Here is a 16,177-nt window from a genome sequence, read left to right on the forward strand (position 1 = left end):
AGTTTAATGAATTGTCCATCACGCCTTTCAGGGCCCGCCCGTCAGCCTGGATTAATCTTCGGAGCCCTGGTGGGGTAGGAGACACTAAGCCTGTATTTATTACTCTCCCATTGTCACTAATTGAGGTAATTATCTGTGACTCTAGCCTGGCCAACAATGCGGCATTCACTCCCGGGACCTTGATGGGCCTGGCTCCCACTCTCTCGGCACCAACCCTCCCTCCCTTCCTCTCCCAAACCCCCACCAAGGGCTAAGATGGACCCAGGAGCATGATGGGAAAGTGGACACTATCCCACAATGCTCTGCTCCCAACTTGTGTCTCCTACAGCCACCACCACTATGGAATTGAGTCCTGGGAAAAGCTTGGGCCTCTCCAAGTAGGTGTGAAAAAGAAGTCAGCTTCTACTGGGGGCCAGGGTTGGCTGGCAGAGCTCCTCAGGTCCCAGAGGGGCTGGTTTCTGAGCTCTTTGGTTTTCTACACTCTCCAACTCACTTCTGGGTAGGTGGTCCCAGGATCTCACAAGGCTCTTCCTTAGATCCATCTTTGAACGCCTCAAGCCTCCAGGGCTCTAGGTTGTCAAGAGGGCACTAGTGTCCACCAGTACTGGGGCTTGAACTCAAGGCCTAGGTGCTGTCCCTGAGCTTTTTCCCTCAGGGCTGGTGTTCTACCACTGGAGCCACACCCCTACATTGGGCTTTTTGGTGGTTAAATGATGCTTAAAATCTCACAGGCTTCATTGCCTGGGCTGGCTTCAGACTATAATTCTCAGATCTCAGCCTCCTGAGTAGCTAGGATTATAGGCATCTGGCTACCAGCTTATTTTACTGATGGTTCCTAAAGCTACCATGGCTGACAGAGTGGCTGTGATATGAAAGGATATGAAAGGAAAGATTAGGAGAAGAAAACAAAACAGAGCAAGTCAGGTAGCTGAAGAGAAGGGCAAGAGAAGCTCTCCTGGGGAAGAGCAATCAAAGTCAGCACATTCTCAAGGGTCCACACAAATGCAGGGCCATGCAGCGACCTCAGGGAAAAGGAGTTTGGATAATTGCATGCATGTATATACATACATACATGCATACATACATACATGTGTGTAAAAGAAAGAGAAGGGAGGCTGGGAATGTGGCTTAGAGGTAGAGTGCTTGCCTAGCATGCATGAAACCCCTGGGTTCGATTTCTCAGTACTACATACACAGAAAAGGCCAGAAGTGGAGCTGTTGCTCAAGTGATAGAGTGCTAGCCTTGAGCAAAAGAAGCTCAGGGACAGAGTTCAGGCCCTGAGGAGTTCAAGCCCCAGGACTGGCCAAAAAAAAAGAAAGAAAGAGAGAGAGAGAGAGAGAGAGAGAGAGAGAGAGAGAGAGAGAGAGAGAGAGAGAGAGAGAGAGAGAGAGAGAGAGAGAGAGAGAGAGAGAGGAAAGAAAGAAAGAAAGAAAGAAAGAAGAAAGTGAGGGGAAGAGAAGATTTGGGCAGAACTAGACTCTGAGGTGTGTTGGTCACAGTTGTTTTTACAAGATCCTAACATTGTACCTGTTAGCAGTCACTGTTAGTGGGAGGTTGAATGGATGGGTAGATAAGACCTGTACTTGCATTGAAGTTGGGGGTCTTCTCAGCTACTCAGTTCTACAGATGCATTTAGGCTTTTCTTTTTCTCTCAGGAGACTTGCTGGAAGGAGATGTCTAGAGCATTCCTCGACAGTTCTTGGATGGGCATTTCACCAGCTAAAACAGTAAAGACACTGGCAGAATTAAGAGCTGTGGCCAGAAACAGCGACACCTCGTGGTACTTCTTGGAAGGGCTCCTCAGGACAGCATCCAAGAAAGGCAAGGTTGCCATCTCTCCTCTTATATATCTGAGGCTGCATCCTCATGCTAGTGCTTTTGTGGCACAGTCTTATCATTTGTTCTTTCCTTATGCCAGCATTTTCTGAGTACCTCTTTTGTGCTTATAAGGGCTACAGAACCTAAGCCAAAGGCATGACGTCTTGAGTACCAGGGGTTTCCTCAAGGTAGTAAGATCAACCAGGTCCATGGACTAGGAATGTGGCTTAGTGGTAGAGAACTTGTCTAGCATGCATGAAGCCCTAGGTTCAATTCCTCAGTACCACAGAAAAATCCAGAAGTGGTGCTGTGGCTCAATGGTAGAGCACTAGCCTTAAGCAAAAAAAAACAAAAACCCAGGGACAGTACCCAGGCCCTGAGTTCAACCCCAGGACCAACACAAAAAATTCAAAATAAATAGAAAAAAGAATCACTTCATAACTTGGCTCCCATACATCTCTCCAGGACCCCACCCTTAGGACCTTTATATTCTCTCAAAGCCTCTGCTTTCTGTAAAAGCCACATGCTTTCCCACACCATGGAATGCACCTCTTCCCCATCGCTCTTAAAATCTGTCCCAAATGTCCCTTCTTCCACAAAAACTCTTATTTCCCCTGACAGAATGACTTTGTTTGTTTGTGCTCCTGGACATAACTCACAGGTAGGGCTCTTGTTAACAGCAGATACTAGCCATGGCATGGGTGTTTACCTGTATATGTTATTGGCCTTACTCCTACTAGACTTCTAGCTTCTGAGGACATAGGTTCTGTGTTTTCTTCAGCTTGGCATTCCTTTCCAACACAGAGTGAGGCATATCATATGCCCTCATTAAACGATGAATGGAGGCTAGGAATGTGGCTCAGTGGCAGAATGCTTACCTAGCATGCAGGAAGCCCTGGGTTCAATTCCTTAGTACCATATAAACAGAAAAAAGCCTGAAGTGGAGCTGTGGCTCAAGTGGTAGAGCACTATCCTTGAGCCAGAGAAGCTCAGAAACAGTGCCCAGGCTGAGAGTTCAAGCCCCATGACAGGCAAAAAAAAAAAAAAAAGACAAATGGATAGTGGGAAGATAGATGATTGAATAAATAGATGGATATAGAAAGGTGATCAGATAGATGCATTGGTGGATGGATGGGTAAATGGGATGAATGGATGGGCGAATAATGGATGGTGGATGCTTGCATGCATGCGTTGAGGATGGGTGATGGGTAGATGATGGGTGGACAGACAGATGGATAGATGGATGGATGGATGGATGGATGGATGGATGGATGGATGGATGGATGCACAAGTGGAATACCCATCCACAAAAGACTTTGTAGTATCAGGAGTTTCAAGAAAGGGGACTTGTTCCATGCCATCAGGGGCATGAAACTTCCACCCTCAGCAATTTGTCTCCCTGAGGTTTGGGTATACAGTAGTTCCATTCCCTATAAGTACAAGTTTGAGAGCTATTGGGGAATTGGGGAGCTGTTCTGTTCTTCAGAGTTGCTCTCAGGAATTCATTCATGAAGGTATATTATATTGTCTACCTGCTCTATAATGCCTCTGTGGGTTTCCTCTCCCACTTCTTGTGAGCTCTACTGAAGGTTAAAAAAAAAAAGTGTGTCTGGGCTGGGAAGGTGGCTCAGGGGTAGAGCGCTTGCCTTGCATGCATGAGGCCCTGGGTTCGATTCCTCAGCACCACATAAGCAGAAAAAAAAAAGCTGGAAGTGGCGCTGTGGCTCAAGTGGTAGAGCACTAGCCTTCAGCTGAAGAGCTGAGGGACAGCACTCAGGCCCAGAATTCAGGCCCACGACCGGACCCAAAAAAAAGTGTCTGAAAGCCAGGTGCCAATGGCTCATGCCTGTAATCCTAGCTACTCAGGAGGCTGGATCTGAGGATCATGGCTCAAAGCTATCCCGAGCAGGAAACTCCATGAGACTCTTTTTTTTTTTTTTTTTTTTTTTTTGTTGGTCGTGGGACCTGAACTCTGGGTGTGGGCACTGTCCCTCAGCTCTCAGTTCAAGGTTAGCACTCTACCACTTGAGCTACAGCACCATTTCCAGCTTTTTCTGCTTATGTGGTGCTGAGGAATTGAACCCAGGGCCTCCTGCATGCAAGGCAAGCACTCTACCACTGAGCCACCTTTCCAGCCCTCCATGAGACTCTTATCTCCAATAAATTACTCAAAAAAAAGCCAGAAGTGGTGCTGTGGCTCAAGTAGTAGAGTGCTCACTTTGAGCAAAAGAAGCTCAAGGACAGCACCCAGGCCCAGAGCTTGAGCCCCCCCCCCCCCGCCCCCAATCAAAAAAGTGTGCCAGAGTCTCTTCCGTCTTCCTCACATACTGTTTCTATTTTATTACTTGGAATTAAACTCAGGACTTCCTGCATGCTAAGCAAACTCTCTACCAGTTGAACCATACCCCGGTCCTTTTGTTTTTATTTTTGTTTTTGAGATAGAATCTCACTACCTTATCCTAGGCTGCCCTTGAACTCTGAATCTTTCTGCCTCTGTTATCCAGTAGCTGGGATTACAGGTGTGTGCTACCACAGTCTGCTCTGGGCATACATTGACAAGTGAGCACATGACATGAGTAACTAAAGGAGCATTCATATCGTTTTCAGAAATACACATGGTACACGTCCCATGTCCTCATGTTCCTCTGTCTCTCCAGTTGCTCTCCACTGCACACACATCTACAGTCACATTCTGGACACTCTGTGAAGTCCCAGAATTACAGCTTGGTAACTGGGGAGTTATCTGGGGAAGAAATGTGGGAGTGAAAGGGCAGCCTTGGCTGTTGGGAGTTTCTAGGGTTCTACCATGTCCCCCTGCATCTGCTGTCTCTACTGCTGATCACAGAGGCTGTCCCAAGGCCGGGGAAGGGTTGGGGGGAGGGAGGAGATTGTGGCCTCCATTATGTAGCTGGCTGGCAGACATAGCCAGATTTAGAAGTAATTTTCACAGCAGGGAGCTTCCAGCCTTCCACCCACAGGGCCCTACAGGGCCAGCCTAAGATATGGCTCCCCAGACCTGCAGTCCCTTCTCCTCTTTCTCCCTCACCCTAGAATTTTGGCATCTGATTCTGGCTTTACCCTTAGGCAAAGATGGGGGAAGTTCTGAGAGAGGGGCCATGCTGTTCTGACATTCAAGCCATGAGCAGCCATGGCCTGTTCCAGGGGCTATATGCACCCACCTTGGGATCCTTCCCCTCACACGCTGTGGTGGTGGAGATCAAGCCCATGCCAGGGCTCTGCCTCTGAGCTACACCTCTGGCTCTGGTTAGCACCTCTTGGTATGGCCTGTGTGGCCTCTGTTTCTCTGTCTCTCCTTCCCTCCCTCCCTCCCTCTCTTTCTGTTCTGGGACTGAAATTCAGAGCCTGAGCACTGTCCCTGCGATTTTTTTTTTTTTTTTTTTTTTTTGCTCAAGGCCAGAGCTCTACCACTTTACCTACAGCTCACTTTTGGCTTTTGTATAGTTAATTGGAGATGAGAGTCTCACAGACTTTCCTGCCTAGGCTGGCTTTGAACCACCCTCTTTCGATCTCAGCCTCTTGAGTAGCTAGAATTACAGGCATGAGTCACCAGCTCTTTTCCCATCTCTTTGTTTCTACACAATATCCCTAATGAAATAGCTCTAAAGAGAAACAATACCTGCATGTTACTTACTAGATGGGGACAATTTGAACATTCTAAATACTTTACATATTGGACATATTGAATCGTTTAATCCTTCCAAGCTTTTTTTTTTTTTTTTTTCATCCTAGGGTTAGAACTCAGGGCCTTGGCCTCACAAGGCAGGCCATTCTATTACTTGAGCCTTATCTCAACCTTGGGAAAAAAGAACTTTTAGCAGAGCTGGGAATGTAGCTTTGGTGGTAGAATGCTTGCCTAGCATGTATGAAGTCCTAGGTTCAGTTTCTCAGTACCACATAAACAGAAAAAGCTGGAAGTGGCACTGTGAGTCACAGTGCTAGCTTTGAGCAAAAAAAAAAAAAGCTCAGGGACAATGCCCAGGCCCTGAGTTGAAGCCCTAGGACTGGAGGAAAAAAAGCACTTTTAGTAAATTTTTTTTTCAAAAATTTTGTTTTTATTATAAAGGTGATATATAGAGGGCAACTTAAAATTTTAATTTCATGAGACTCAGTCTACTATGTAGCCCTGGCTAGTTTGCAATTTACTATGTAGCCAGGTCCCCTGCCTCAGTTTGTATTATTTTATTTATTTATTTATTTGTCGGTAATGAGGCCTGAGCTCTGGGCCTGGGCGCGGGTCCCTCAACTCTTCAGCTCAAAGCTAGTGCTCTACCACTTGAGCCATAGCGCCACTTCCGGCTTTTTCTGCTTATGTGGTGCTGAGGAATGGAACCCAGGGCCTCATACATGCAAGGCAAACACTCTACCACTGAGCCATCTTCCCAGCTCCTCAGTTTGTATTATAAGTGTTCATTATCATGTCTTACCCTGAACCTATTTTATGCAGCACAGGGAGGTTAAGTAACTTGTCCAAGGTCAAAGTCACAGCAGGAATTTAGCTGGGCAATGGTGGTTCACATCTGTAATCTTAGGTACTCAGGAAGCTGAGATCTGAAGATCATCAGTCAAAACCAGCACAAGGGCTGGGAATGTAGCTTAGTGGTAGAGTATTTGCCTAGCATGCATGAAGCCCTGGGTTTGATTCCTCAGTACCACATAAACAGAAAAAGCTGGAAGTGGCACTGTGGCTCAAGTGGTAGAGTGCTAGCCTTGAGCAAGCCCTAGGACTGACACCAAAAATAAATAAATAAATAAATTTAAAAAATAAAGAATTTAAACATAGCTGCCAGGCCCCAGAGCTAATGTTCTAAGCAAAAACACTGCCGCAGCTCCTGGACAATGTTGGCAGTGTGGATGGGTTCTTAGGAACTGAACTCAAGGGGCTGAGGATTTAGCTCAGTGGAAGAGCACTTGCCTGGCAAATGCAAGGCCCTGGGTTCAGTCCTCAGCTCTGGGGAGGAGGAGGGGGGAAGCACCTAGGAACTGAACTCTATGTATTCATACTCAAAGGGGTTCAGGCAGCATAGGGAAGTTTACTTCCCCCTTCCCCACACATGGAGCCCCTGGGTTGTAGGAAGATCCAGGCAGCTGCTTGGGCTATCCCTAATTCTCCACCTGAAAGCCCATCCTTGTCCCAAGCCCAGGGTTCTAGTACATCAGGCTTACCTGTCTAGCCTCCAGTTTGGGGACCGGGGTGGTTGTGTGGTTAGTTTCTTTGTTTTGCCAGTCCTGACTCTTAAACTCAGGGTCTTAGAACTGTCCCTCAGCCTTTTCACTCAAGGCTAGTGCTCTATCCCTTATGCCATAGAGCTACTTCCAGGTGTTTTGGTGGTTAAATGGACTTTTCTGCCTGGGCTGGCTTCAAACCATGATCCTCAGATCTCAGCCCCGTGAATAGCTAGGATTACTGGTGTGAGCCAGGTTTGGCCTCCAGTGTTCATTCTGGTCTCATCTTCCACAATTTCTGGAATGTCCTCTCAACCACAGGCAACCCAGAGTTTTTGGTAAGTTTCTAAAGAACCCTGTCTCTCTGCAGCTTTGCCCTCTGTTTTTATTACTTTAGTCTCTCTAGTTGATTTTTTGTTTTGTTTTGTTTTTGACACAGGATATGACAATGTTGTCCAGTCTAGTCAGGAACTTCTGGTCTCCAAGTGAGACACTTCTTAGCCTGAGAAGTAGATGGTACCACAGGCATACACTACTGTGCCCAGTTTGTTTCCCTTTCTTGAAATGCCCTTTCAGTAAATTTATCTGATGTCATCTCCTCCATGAAGCCTTCTGGAGTTTCAAAATTGCACTGTCCCTAGTTTGACTCCTCAGTACTTAATATGCATTGCTCAAGTACTGTAATTTCCCCAGCCCCTATAATCTTAGTACTTGGGAGGCAGAGGCAGGAGGGATCTTGAGTTTGAGGTTAGCCTGAGCTACCTAGATCTTGTCTCAAAAAAAAAAAAAAATCAATACTATCATTTGTATATTTCAAAGACTTGCTAGTCACTATTCTGTAGCCCAACCCAGTGATTCATTTGTAGTAGGTGCTCAAGTAAATGCTCAGTGGTAGAATTAGCAGTAATTAGAATTGTAGTCGAAGGAATATCTGCACAAAGTGGAACAGCCCCTCCCCTTTCTTTGCCTCTTCCTACAAGAGCTACTAGAAATCGGGCAGTATGGGCTTCAAAGAGGCTCTGGGGTGGACTTTCTGTTTTCCCCATGGAGTGTGTGTGTGTGTGTGTGTGTGTGTGTGTGTGTGTGTGTGTGTGTGTGTGTGTGTGTTGGTTGTGGGGCTTGAACTCAGGGCCTGGGTGCGCTGTCCTTGAGTGTGGGGTTGTTTTGTTTTGTATGTGTGTTTTGGTTGTTGTTGTTGCTCAAGGCTAGTATTCTACCACTTGAGCCACAGTTCACTTCTGGCTTTTTGCTGGTTAATTGGAGATGTTTCCTGGCCTGCCATCCTCAGATCTCGGCCTTCTGAGTAGCTAGGGCTACACGCGAGAGCCACCAAGCACAGGTCCTTAAGCCCACAGAGGAAAGACTCTCACAGAATGGAGCCTGGCCTGTGGCTCAGGGTGGCCTGGGGGCCTCCTGGCAGCCCTGCCCCTTGACTCTTGCTCTGAGTCTCCCTGGGTGCTGGCAAGTGACATGGAGATAATTGGACACTAAACCCCTAAGTGGTTTGAGAGCAGAGTTGGAGACCTGAACGCGAGCGGGATTCAGTGGGAGTTGGGGGGGACTGAGGTGGGGCTGAGGGACCGGGCAGGACCCGGAGACTGAGTCTGGGCGAAGCCCCCGCGCCTGCCCAGCCAGCGGCTAAATTTACCCAGGCTGACTCAGCCCTTGCCCGGAATGGGGGGCGGGGGGAGTGCGCCCGGGACAGTGGGAAGAACCGGCAGGGTGCGGCATGGTGGTGGTGGTGGTGGTGGTGGTGGTGGTGGTGGTGGTGGTGGTGCCGGTGGTGGTGATGGTGTGTGTGGGGACGGGGGGGGGGGGGGGGGGAGGGGGGAGGCAAGGAAGGGAGAGTCCCGAAGGCCAGGGGAGATGGGTGGGTCAGGAGTTTCCAGCCAACAAGGGAGCCCTCCTACCCCTGGAGCAGAGAAGTCCTACTGGAAGGACACTATGGGGGATAAAGGCCGGGGAAAGGAACAAGCCAAAGCTAGATAAAGGGAAGCTTTAGATTTATTGAGCGCCTACTGTGTGCCGGGCACTGTGCAAGGCGCCTTGTACATACATACATTACCGCATTAAGTCCTCACAACAACCCTGCGAGGTAGGTGTTTCTTTAAAAAATAAAACCCCATTTGACAGATGAGGAAACTGAGGCTCAGGGAGGTGAAGTGATTTGGCCAAGTTCACATGGCAGAGACAGAGGAGGTATCCAGGATCGGAGAAGAGTGGTGGGGAAAGCCAGACTTCAATGTCTGTCGGAGTCCCAAGCCGGCTGGCATGAATGCGCCCAAAAGAGGGGGTGGAGTGGGGGCGCTCCAGAAGTCTAGGAGGCCGAAGCCTGCTCCCGGCCCCCCGCACGCCCGCCGCCGCGCACGCGCTGGAGCCGACCAGGCCCGGGACAGGAATCGGATTAACCGCGGGGGACTCGGGGGAGTAGCAACCCGGGAGATCCGCGACCTGCGCGCGCCCCGTAGTGGCTATAGCGAGAATGACACCCCACACCTACAGGTTTCTTGGGACTCGCCTTATCCTAAGACTTGCTTTCCTGGGCCTGGCTGTTGTTTTGGAAAAGGAAAGAGGTACAGACATTCTCGGGTCCTGTCAAAGTGGACGGCACCACGTGGATGGGAAATCCTGGCTCCGTTTGTTTACATTCGACCCTCACTAAGGGGGAGGGGAGTAGGAGAGAATAGAAGAGCCCAAGGAAGTCTCAAGCTCATTCATTGGCTGTCTTCCCTTCCCAGCTTGGGACTAGTACAGACCAGGGAGAGTGAGTGACAGTGCTACTCTCTTGCCCTGGCACTCACCGAAACCTGGGAGGCTGAGATAAGAGGCTTTCTCCCACTCGGATCTTCGTAAATCCCTGGACAGTCTCCTGAATTGAGGATGAAATGCAACTGACAAGGAGGCCGTCTTGGAACCTCAGATTCTATTCACTTATTCCTGCCACTCTTTCCTGCCTTGTTAAAGGGGAAGATGAGATAAAGCCCTCCTCCAGGAAAAAAAAAAAAAAGGCCAAATTTCCAGAGATAGAAGGATAGACCATAGAGTTTCTTCTTTGTACATTCCAGAAAGGGAAAGGATTGGTCTAAAGTCAACCAAGCCATCAGTGGCAGATTTGGAAATGAAGCTCAAGACCTGTGACATGAAAGTGAGCCCTCTTCCGGCTTTGTTGGTCACTTCTGGATTCTTTCCTCCTCTGCTAAGGAGCTTTCTGTCACCTGATCACTCTGTCACTGGGTCCAAAGCCCCTCTCTCCTGATCTTCTCCTTTCTGCCCAGAGGCCTTGCCTTGATATTGCCACCATCCCTGCCCTCCTGCCTGAGCCTCTCTCATAGGCTCCACACCTAGGCTAACAGACCCTGCAGAGGACACCACTGTGTGTCCTGAATCTAGCAGACACTAAATCTACTGCTCAGACTCACCTGTCTTGAAACAAAACCATGAATGGGCACATGCTCCCTTTCCTTCCTTTCTGTTTCAAGTATGGGAACAGGTATAGGTAGGGAAATGAAGAAGAGCAAAGGAAGTGGGGAGGGGGGGGGGAAGAAAGGGGACCCAGCAGGCCCAAGAATAGGTGGGTCCAGGGGAAAACAAGAAGAGGTGTACCTCACTGTCTTTCCTTATTTCCCTCTGGGGTCCCCTTGGTATCCCTCGCCCGGAAAAGGGTCTGTCTCCTCATTTTGGCTGATGGCATCTACCTTGTGGCGCAGTTCTGCTGTCTTCCCAGCCACCGGCAGGGTCCTGTCATTCCGACAGGAAGCCCCTGGGGTTTCTGTGTCGCTTCCATCTGAGGAGCCGCTATGGGCGCTGAGCTCCTCAGCTTCGTCTGAATCCGAGTCCGGGGCTGTGTGGCGACGGATCCGGGACACAGCTTCCCGCAGGGCTCCAGCGTAGGGCCCTGGGGTTCGAGCCCAGCCTCCACCTATACGCTTGGGGACCACCGCGGCCGCCACTTCAGAGCCCTTGGTGCTGCGGGCGCATCCCGGAGCCGCTGGGCCTTCGACTAAATTCTCTGGGCTACCTGGCTGAGTGGGGTCATCTCTCAAGCTTACTTCACCCACAGGGAGCCCCAAGATGCCGGAGGACCGCCCCTCCATTGAGGGGTCCCCTGGATTCCCGCCCTTAGCTTCACATTCGTGCCCTGTGCCCGGCTGTTGTACAATCCGACCGTTGGACAGTTGCGGGGAGGGTAAAACCGTGGGCCTCTCGCCCTCCTCCTCTTCTTTGCAGGGCTTGGGCTGCCCAGGGCCAGCCCCAACAATACATGGCTCCCCAGAAGGCAAAAGCTGTACCTGCGGGGTTCGAGGGGTCGGCACATACTGGGACCTTATCACCACACAGGTGGCATCAATGACAAAGACGCCTTCTCTCCGAGCTTGGCCGTGGGAACTGCGGGGCAGGGTGTGGGCGCGCCGGGCCACCGGCCAGCCCTCCAGGCTCTCAGGTCCTGCCCCCTCTCTATGACCCAGGGACTCTCTCCACCCGGTGCCGCCTGGAGCCCAAGGTCTGGGGAGGGTCTGGCTATATCTAGGGGGCTGCTTTTTAGGGGAGGAAATCCAGCATTTGGGAAGCCAGGGGTGTTCTCTTCCTTCTTTCCCTTCCCTGGAGCCCTGTAGGTGGTGCCTGGGCCGGGGCACGGGGCGCGTGGGGCTGAGGGTCGCAGGTACAGACCCAGAAGGAGCTGTCTCGGTGCCCGGCCTACCAGTACCTTTGGCTTGGGAATGGCCAGCAGCAGCTAGGCCCGGGATTTTCTCCACGGCCGCCGGCTGGCCGGACTCCAGCCTCTCTCTGGCTACTCCACAGCCTGCAGCTCCCCCTAAGAGACCCCGGCTCTGTCGGAGACCCCAAGCCCCGAGGACGTCCCGGTAGATTCGAGGATCCAGCCTCTTTTTTGTGAGCCCTCCCTCTGTCCTGACAGGGTTGGGAGCCGGGGTGGAGGAGATGGGCGCCTGGGAGAGCACCGGGCCTCGCTTAGTCCCCAAGGTCCTGTGGGGGCCATCGTAGGAAGGTGGAGCCACGTAGGGGGGTGGCCGGTCCCAGCGGCGACGCGGGGCGGTGCCCGCCGCGCCTCTCAGCAACAGGTGTGCCTCATAGCTGGGGGGCCCTGGCCTCCTCCCTCCCCAGGGCCCCCCCCACGCCGCCCCTGGGTCGCTCTGCGGTTGCGCAGATGGACGGGACGCTCGCCCCACCTGCCCCAGGCGCCCAGGCCGAGAGTAAACCAGGAGCCCCGAGGGCTGGGCCAGCCGAGGGGTGTTCCGGGGCTCTGGGCGAGGCTGACCCAAGGGACTCCGTCGGGCCCCACCAGCTTTGCGCCTTTTTCGCTCGGTCTCCTTGGCCTCCCGCTCCTGCGACGCCGCTTTCCTTTTCTCCTGCTCCCGGGCTCGAACCTCGGCCGGGGGCCCTGCCCGCCAGTTGGTCGCCTCCTGCAGCACCCTGGAAGCCCAGGGTCGGCGGGGCGGCGGCGGTTCAGGGGATCCCGGGCGTGGCCTACACCTGGGACAATGAGCAGGAATCCAGGTGAGCAGTGTGTGGGGGAAGGGAGCCGAGGTCCGGGGAGCTGGGAGCGCTGGACACCGTGCGGGACGGCCGTGAGATGGGGTGCTGGCGAGGCTGTGCTGCCGTGCACGTGCGCACAGGTGAGGGCTGAAGTCGAACTTCTCGCCCTCTCTCCACGCACACTTTACCAGCGCCGGTCCCATTTCCCCTCGTGCCCTTTCTCACGCCCACTCCTGTCCGCCCACCTCACCCCTCCAAACACCGCTGAATGAATCAGGTCCCAGACTTCGAGGGGTGGGGGAGGGAGGCGCGGGAAAGAGGAGGAAGGGGGGGGGACCAGCGATTAGTATTCACGGGTGCCTGGGGGGAGGGGGAGGGACGGGGAGGGGGAGGCGAGATCGAGACCCCCCTCCCCACCTCCCCACTGGCTTTTCCCCTCACCCGTCCTCCTTCACTCACGTGCGGATCTGGGGCCCGCGAGCCCAGTGGCTGGCCTGGAAGTCCATGGGCTGTCGAGGAGGGGCGCGGCGACTATAATGACAGGAAATAGTCTTCACTTCGATCACCAACAGCTTAGACTTCTGCACCCAGAGGCAGCTGCCAGACTCTTGGTCCTGGGGCTCCCGGGGGCTGTCGGGCCCCTCGGAGAAGAGCGGGCCATCCAGCATCCTGCCCCACCCCACCCCGGCCCCCCACCCTCCCACCCCGCCCGTGAGCCCCCCTCCCAGCCCAGGGAGCTGGCGCCCACTGCAGAGCGGCGGGCCCAGGCACTGGGAACTATATATACCCAGGCACACGTGTGTGTGCCTGTCTGTGAGTGTGCGCGCGCATGTGACACAGCGCGGACTGCTCTGAGCTGCTACCTCCCCCATGTGCCTCCCCCCCCCAACACACACCCGGGGCCCGGGATTGGACGCCCCTTCCCCCTGCTCTGATCTGTCCCCTCCCCCCGTACCCCCAGCATGATGGGATCCTCGCGAGTGGGCGAGTGGGCAGAGGACAGACTTCTTGCCAAGCTGACAGTCCCCCCCACTCTCTGCCCCCATTTCTTTAACCTTCCAGCCCGTTTAACCCTCTCCTCTCCTGCTTGGCAGGTTGCCTGACCACCAGGATTCTTCTACCCTTGACTTCCTGCCTCGGACTTGTCTTCCCAACAGGGAATGGTGACAACAGAACTCAAGGTCTCTGCCTGCCACTCTAGGCTGGTTACCATGGGGTTGGGGTGCAGGAGGGGCTGGCTGATGGGGACTATTTTTAGCGGCAGTGGCATTTGGGTGCAGAGATGAGATGAGTAACCAGCTCCCAAGCAGTAGAGAGGAGGAGGTGGCTTTCAGGAAGCTTTTGTGCCACTTTGGGGGCGAGTTGCCCCCTCCCCCCATCTCAAAAACATTCTTAACACTTCTGTTCAGTGCTGCAGCTCAGAGCTGCTGATATAGCGGATATAGCGCGGGATGTCTGTCTTGGCTACTGAAGCTACTCCACCATGCCTTTCCAAAATATTTGTCCTTGGGAACCCATGGAACCCCCTCACCCCTCAACAGCAGGCTTTCTCTCCCAATACAGAAGCCAGAATTTGGGGGTTCTGTTCTGTGCCTATACAACTCTGCCCAGTCTTAGGGAGGACTAGGGTGCTTATGCATTTGTACGATGGGGGGCAGGGAGGGAGATGTTATGCTCCCTTGGCAAACGGAATCCACTAGCAACTGAAATAAAAGTAGTCACTCCTTAGCATAGCGTCCCCCTGCAACCTTCCTCCCCCACCTCAAAGTGCTAGTTCACTTATTTAGTTCTTGTCTGAGGCAGAGCTCACCTTTTGGGCTCATTCTGGACAAGGTTGTTGCTTACACCCACATGATCCCTCCCCCTAAGCCTCTACCAGGTGTCCCCTGATTCACCATGGTAATGTTAGTGGCAGCACAGCCCACGCCAACCCTTCCATGCAGAGACTTAGCAACCATGCCTGGCAACCATGGCAGCAGCAGCTCCACTGGAGGGGAGGGGGGCAGGGAGGGAAGCATGTGTGTGTGTGGCAATGGTTCCTTAGCAAGAAGGGACAATTTGCCTTTCCTGAAAGGAATAGGTAAAAGCAGAAGCTTGTGGGACTGCCCTTCTCTCAGCTCCATCCTTAGATGGAGAATGGTGGTCTATGTTTTCCAGGTGGTGGTGGGGAATGAGAGAAGCAAGAGACCCCAGTTTGTTCCCCACAAAAGTACCTTTTAGGGGGATGAGGACCAGAAGGGTTGTTGTGGAGAGCCAGAGATGAGAGTTACTGACTGAGAAACTGCATAACAAAACCCAGGGCTTTCTGTTCCCTAACATGAAGTTTTAAAGAGAACCCAAAGCAGGGTTCTGGTGCCTCACGCCTATAATCCCAGCTATCCAGGAAGCTGAGATTTGAGGATCATGATTCAAAGTTAGCCTTGCAGGAAAGCCCATAAGACTCTTATTTCCAATTAACTAATTTAATTAATTTCCAAAAAGTCAGAAGTGGAGATGTGGCTCTCTCAGACAGCCTTAAGGAAAAAAAAAAAAAAAAAAAACCTCAGGGATAGCACTCAGGTTATGAGTTCAAGCCTAGGATTAGCGCACACAAAACATAAAGAGAACTCAAATGTCCCCTTTCCCATCCCCCCACCCCTTCAACTGCACACATTGCACCTACCAGCTGTACCGATGGCTCTTATTGCAGGAGCTTCCTTCCACCCTGGGTCTCACTAAAGGCCTATGGCTTTATAAAGTCCTTGCCTCCTCCCTACCTCCTTGATGAAGGAATGTGATGTAAGGAGGCATCTGTCCTTTCCACCATATACTCATTCCCACACATACAAACATATTTTAGCTCTAATAACTTGGCAGCCTTCCTCCCCCAAGTTTGGGAATGTGCTGTGAGAGCTGTGAGGAGGTGAGGAAGCCATGTTTTTCTTGTTTGGGGGGTCTTGCTCTGTAGCCCAGACTGTCCTCAAACTTGTGATCTACCTGCCTTGATCTCCTGAGTGCTAGGATGACAGGTGCACACTATCATAGTATGGTTTGAAAGAATCAGGATAGCGAGGATGGTAAAGCCATGGCGGCTTATGGTGGCTTATGACTGTAAATCTAGCACTGGGGAGGAGGCTCAGGAATGAAGATTGTGTCTAGTTTACAAGATATCCTGTAGGAAGGAAGGAGGGAAAAGAAAAGGGAAAGAGAGAGAGAGAGAGAGAGAGAGAGAGAGAGAGAGAGAGAGAGAGAGAGAGAGAGAGAGAAGGAAGGAAGGAAGGAAGGAAGGAAGGAAGGAAGGAAGGAAGGAAGGAAGGAAGGAAGGCAGGAAGGCAGGAAGGAAAGTAGGAAGGTAGGAAGGAAGGAAAAGAAAATTCTATCATGCCTACAAGGCAGTAGGGAAATGGTATCCAGGATTTGGCTCATATCCCAGTCTGCCAATGCTTGTGATTGGAGCTGACTAGTTTTCCGTCACATAGTTCCAGCACTGGGAACGGATGCGATGGGGTGGTCATAGGTCATATTCTGTTGTTCCCCTATTTTAGCCCTACTCTTTTCTTTTCTTTGTTGGGGCCTGAACTCTGGGCCTGGGCACTGTCTCTCAGCTCTTCAGCTCAAAGCTGGTGCTCTACCATTTGAGCCACAGTGCCACTTCTGGCTTTTTCTTCTAGCCCTACTCTTAACTCATTCTTTTTTTATTGG

General features: G+C 51.9%; 1 protein-coding gene across 3 annotated transcripts; it reads right to left on the reverse strand.

Moving 5' to 3' along the window:
* Nucleotides 1-8,989: 8,989 nt before the first annotated feature.
* Nucleotides 8,990-15,206, reverse strand: Ddn (dendrin). Of its 3 annotated transcripts, none has more exons than XM_070040202.1 (3): nt 15,159-15,206; nt 12,956-13,027; nt 8,990-12,493 (listed from the first exon to the last, which is right to left on the reverse strand). In XM_070040202.1, exons 2-3 carry the CDS (start codon nt 13,000-13,002, stop codon nt 10,621-10,623), a joined length of 1,920 nt encoding a protein of 639 aa, XP_069896303.1. In that variant the 5' UTR covers nt 13,003-13,027; nt 15,159-15,206; the 3' UTR covers nt 8,990-10,620. The 3 variants fall into 3 exon arrangements, with proteins under 3 accessions (XP_069896303.1, XP_069896296.1, XP_069896289.1); XM_070040195.1 differs by lacking the exon at nt 15,159-15,206 and adding an exon at nt 13,452-13,530; XM_070040188.1 differs by lacking the exon at nt 15,159-15,206 and having other exon boundaries at nt 12,956-13,168.
* Between the last annotated feature and the right edge of the window lie 971 nt (nt 15,207-16,177).

The sequence above is a fragment of the Dipodomys merriami genome, unplaced genomic scaffold, assembly GCF_024711535.1.
Source record: "Dipodomys merriami isolate MVZ:Mamm:240054 unplaced genomic scaffold, mDipMer1.0.p SCAF_10, whole genome shotgun sequence".
NCBI classification, from domain to species: Eukaryota; Metazoa; Chordata; class Mammalia; order Rodentia; family Heteromyidae; genus Dipodomys; species Dipodomys merriami.

Bases quoted from the DNA above. Each gene is read 5' to 3' on its own strand.
- Ddn (XM_070040188.1), bottom strand. From the start codon at position 13,164: ATGCTGGATGGCCCGCTCTTCTCCGAGGGGCCCGACAGCCCCCGGGAG. The intron at 12,494-12,955 runs GTGAGTGAAGGA...TCATTGTCCCAG, and splicing joins CGCGGGCCCCAGATCCGCAC to GTGTAGGCCACGCCCGGGAT.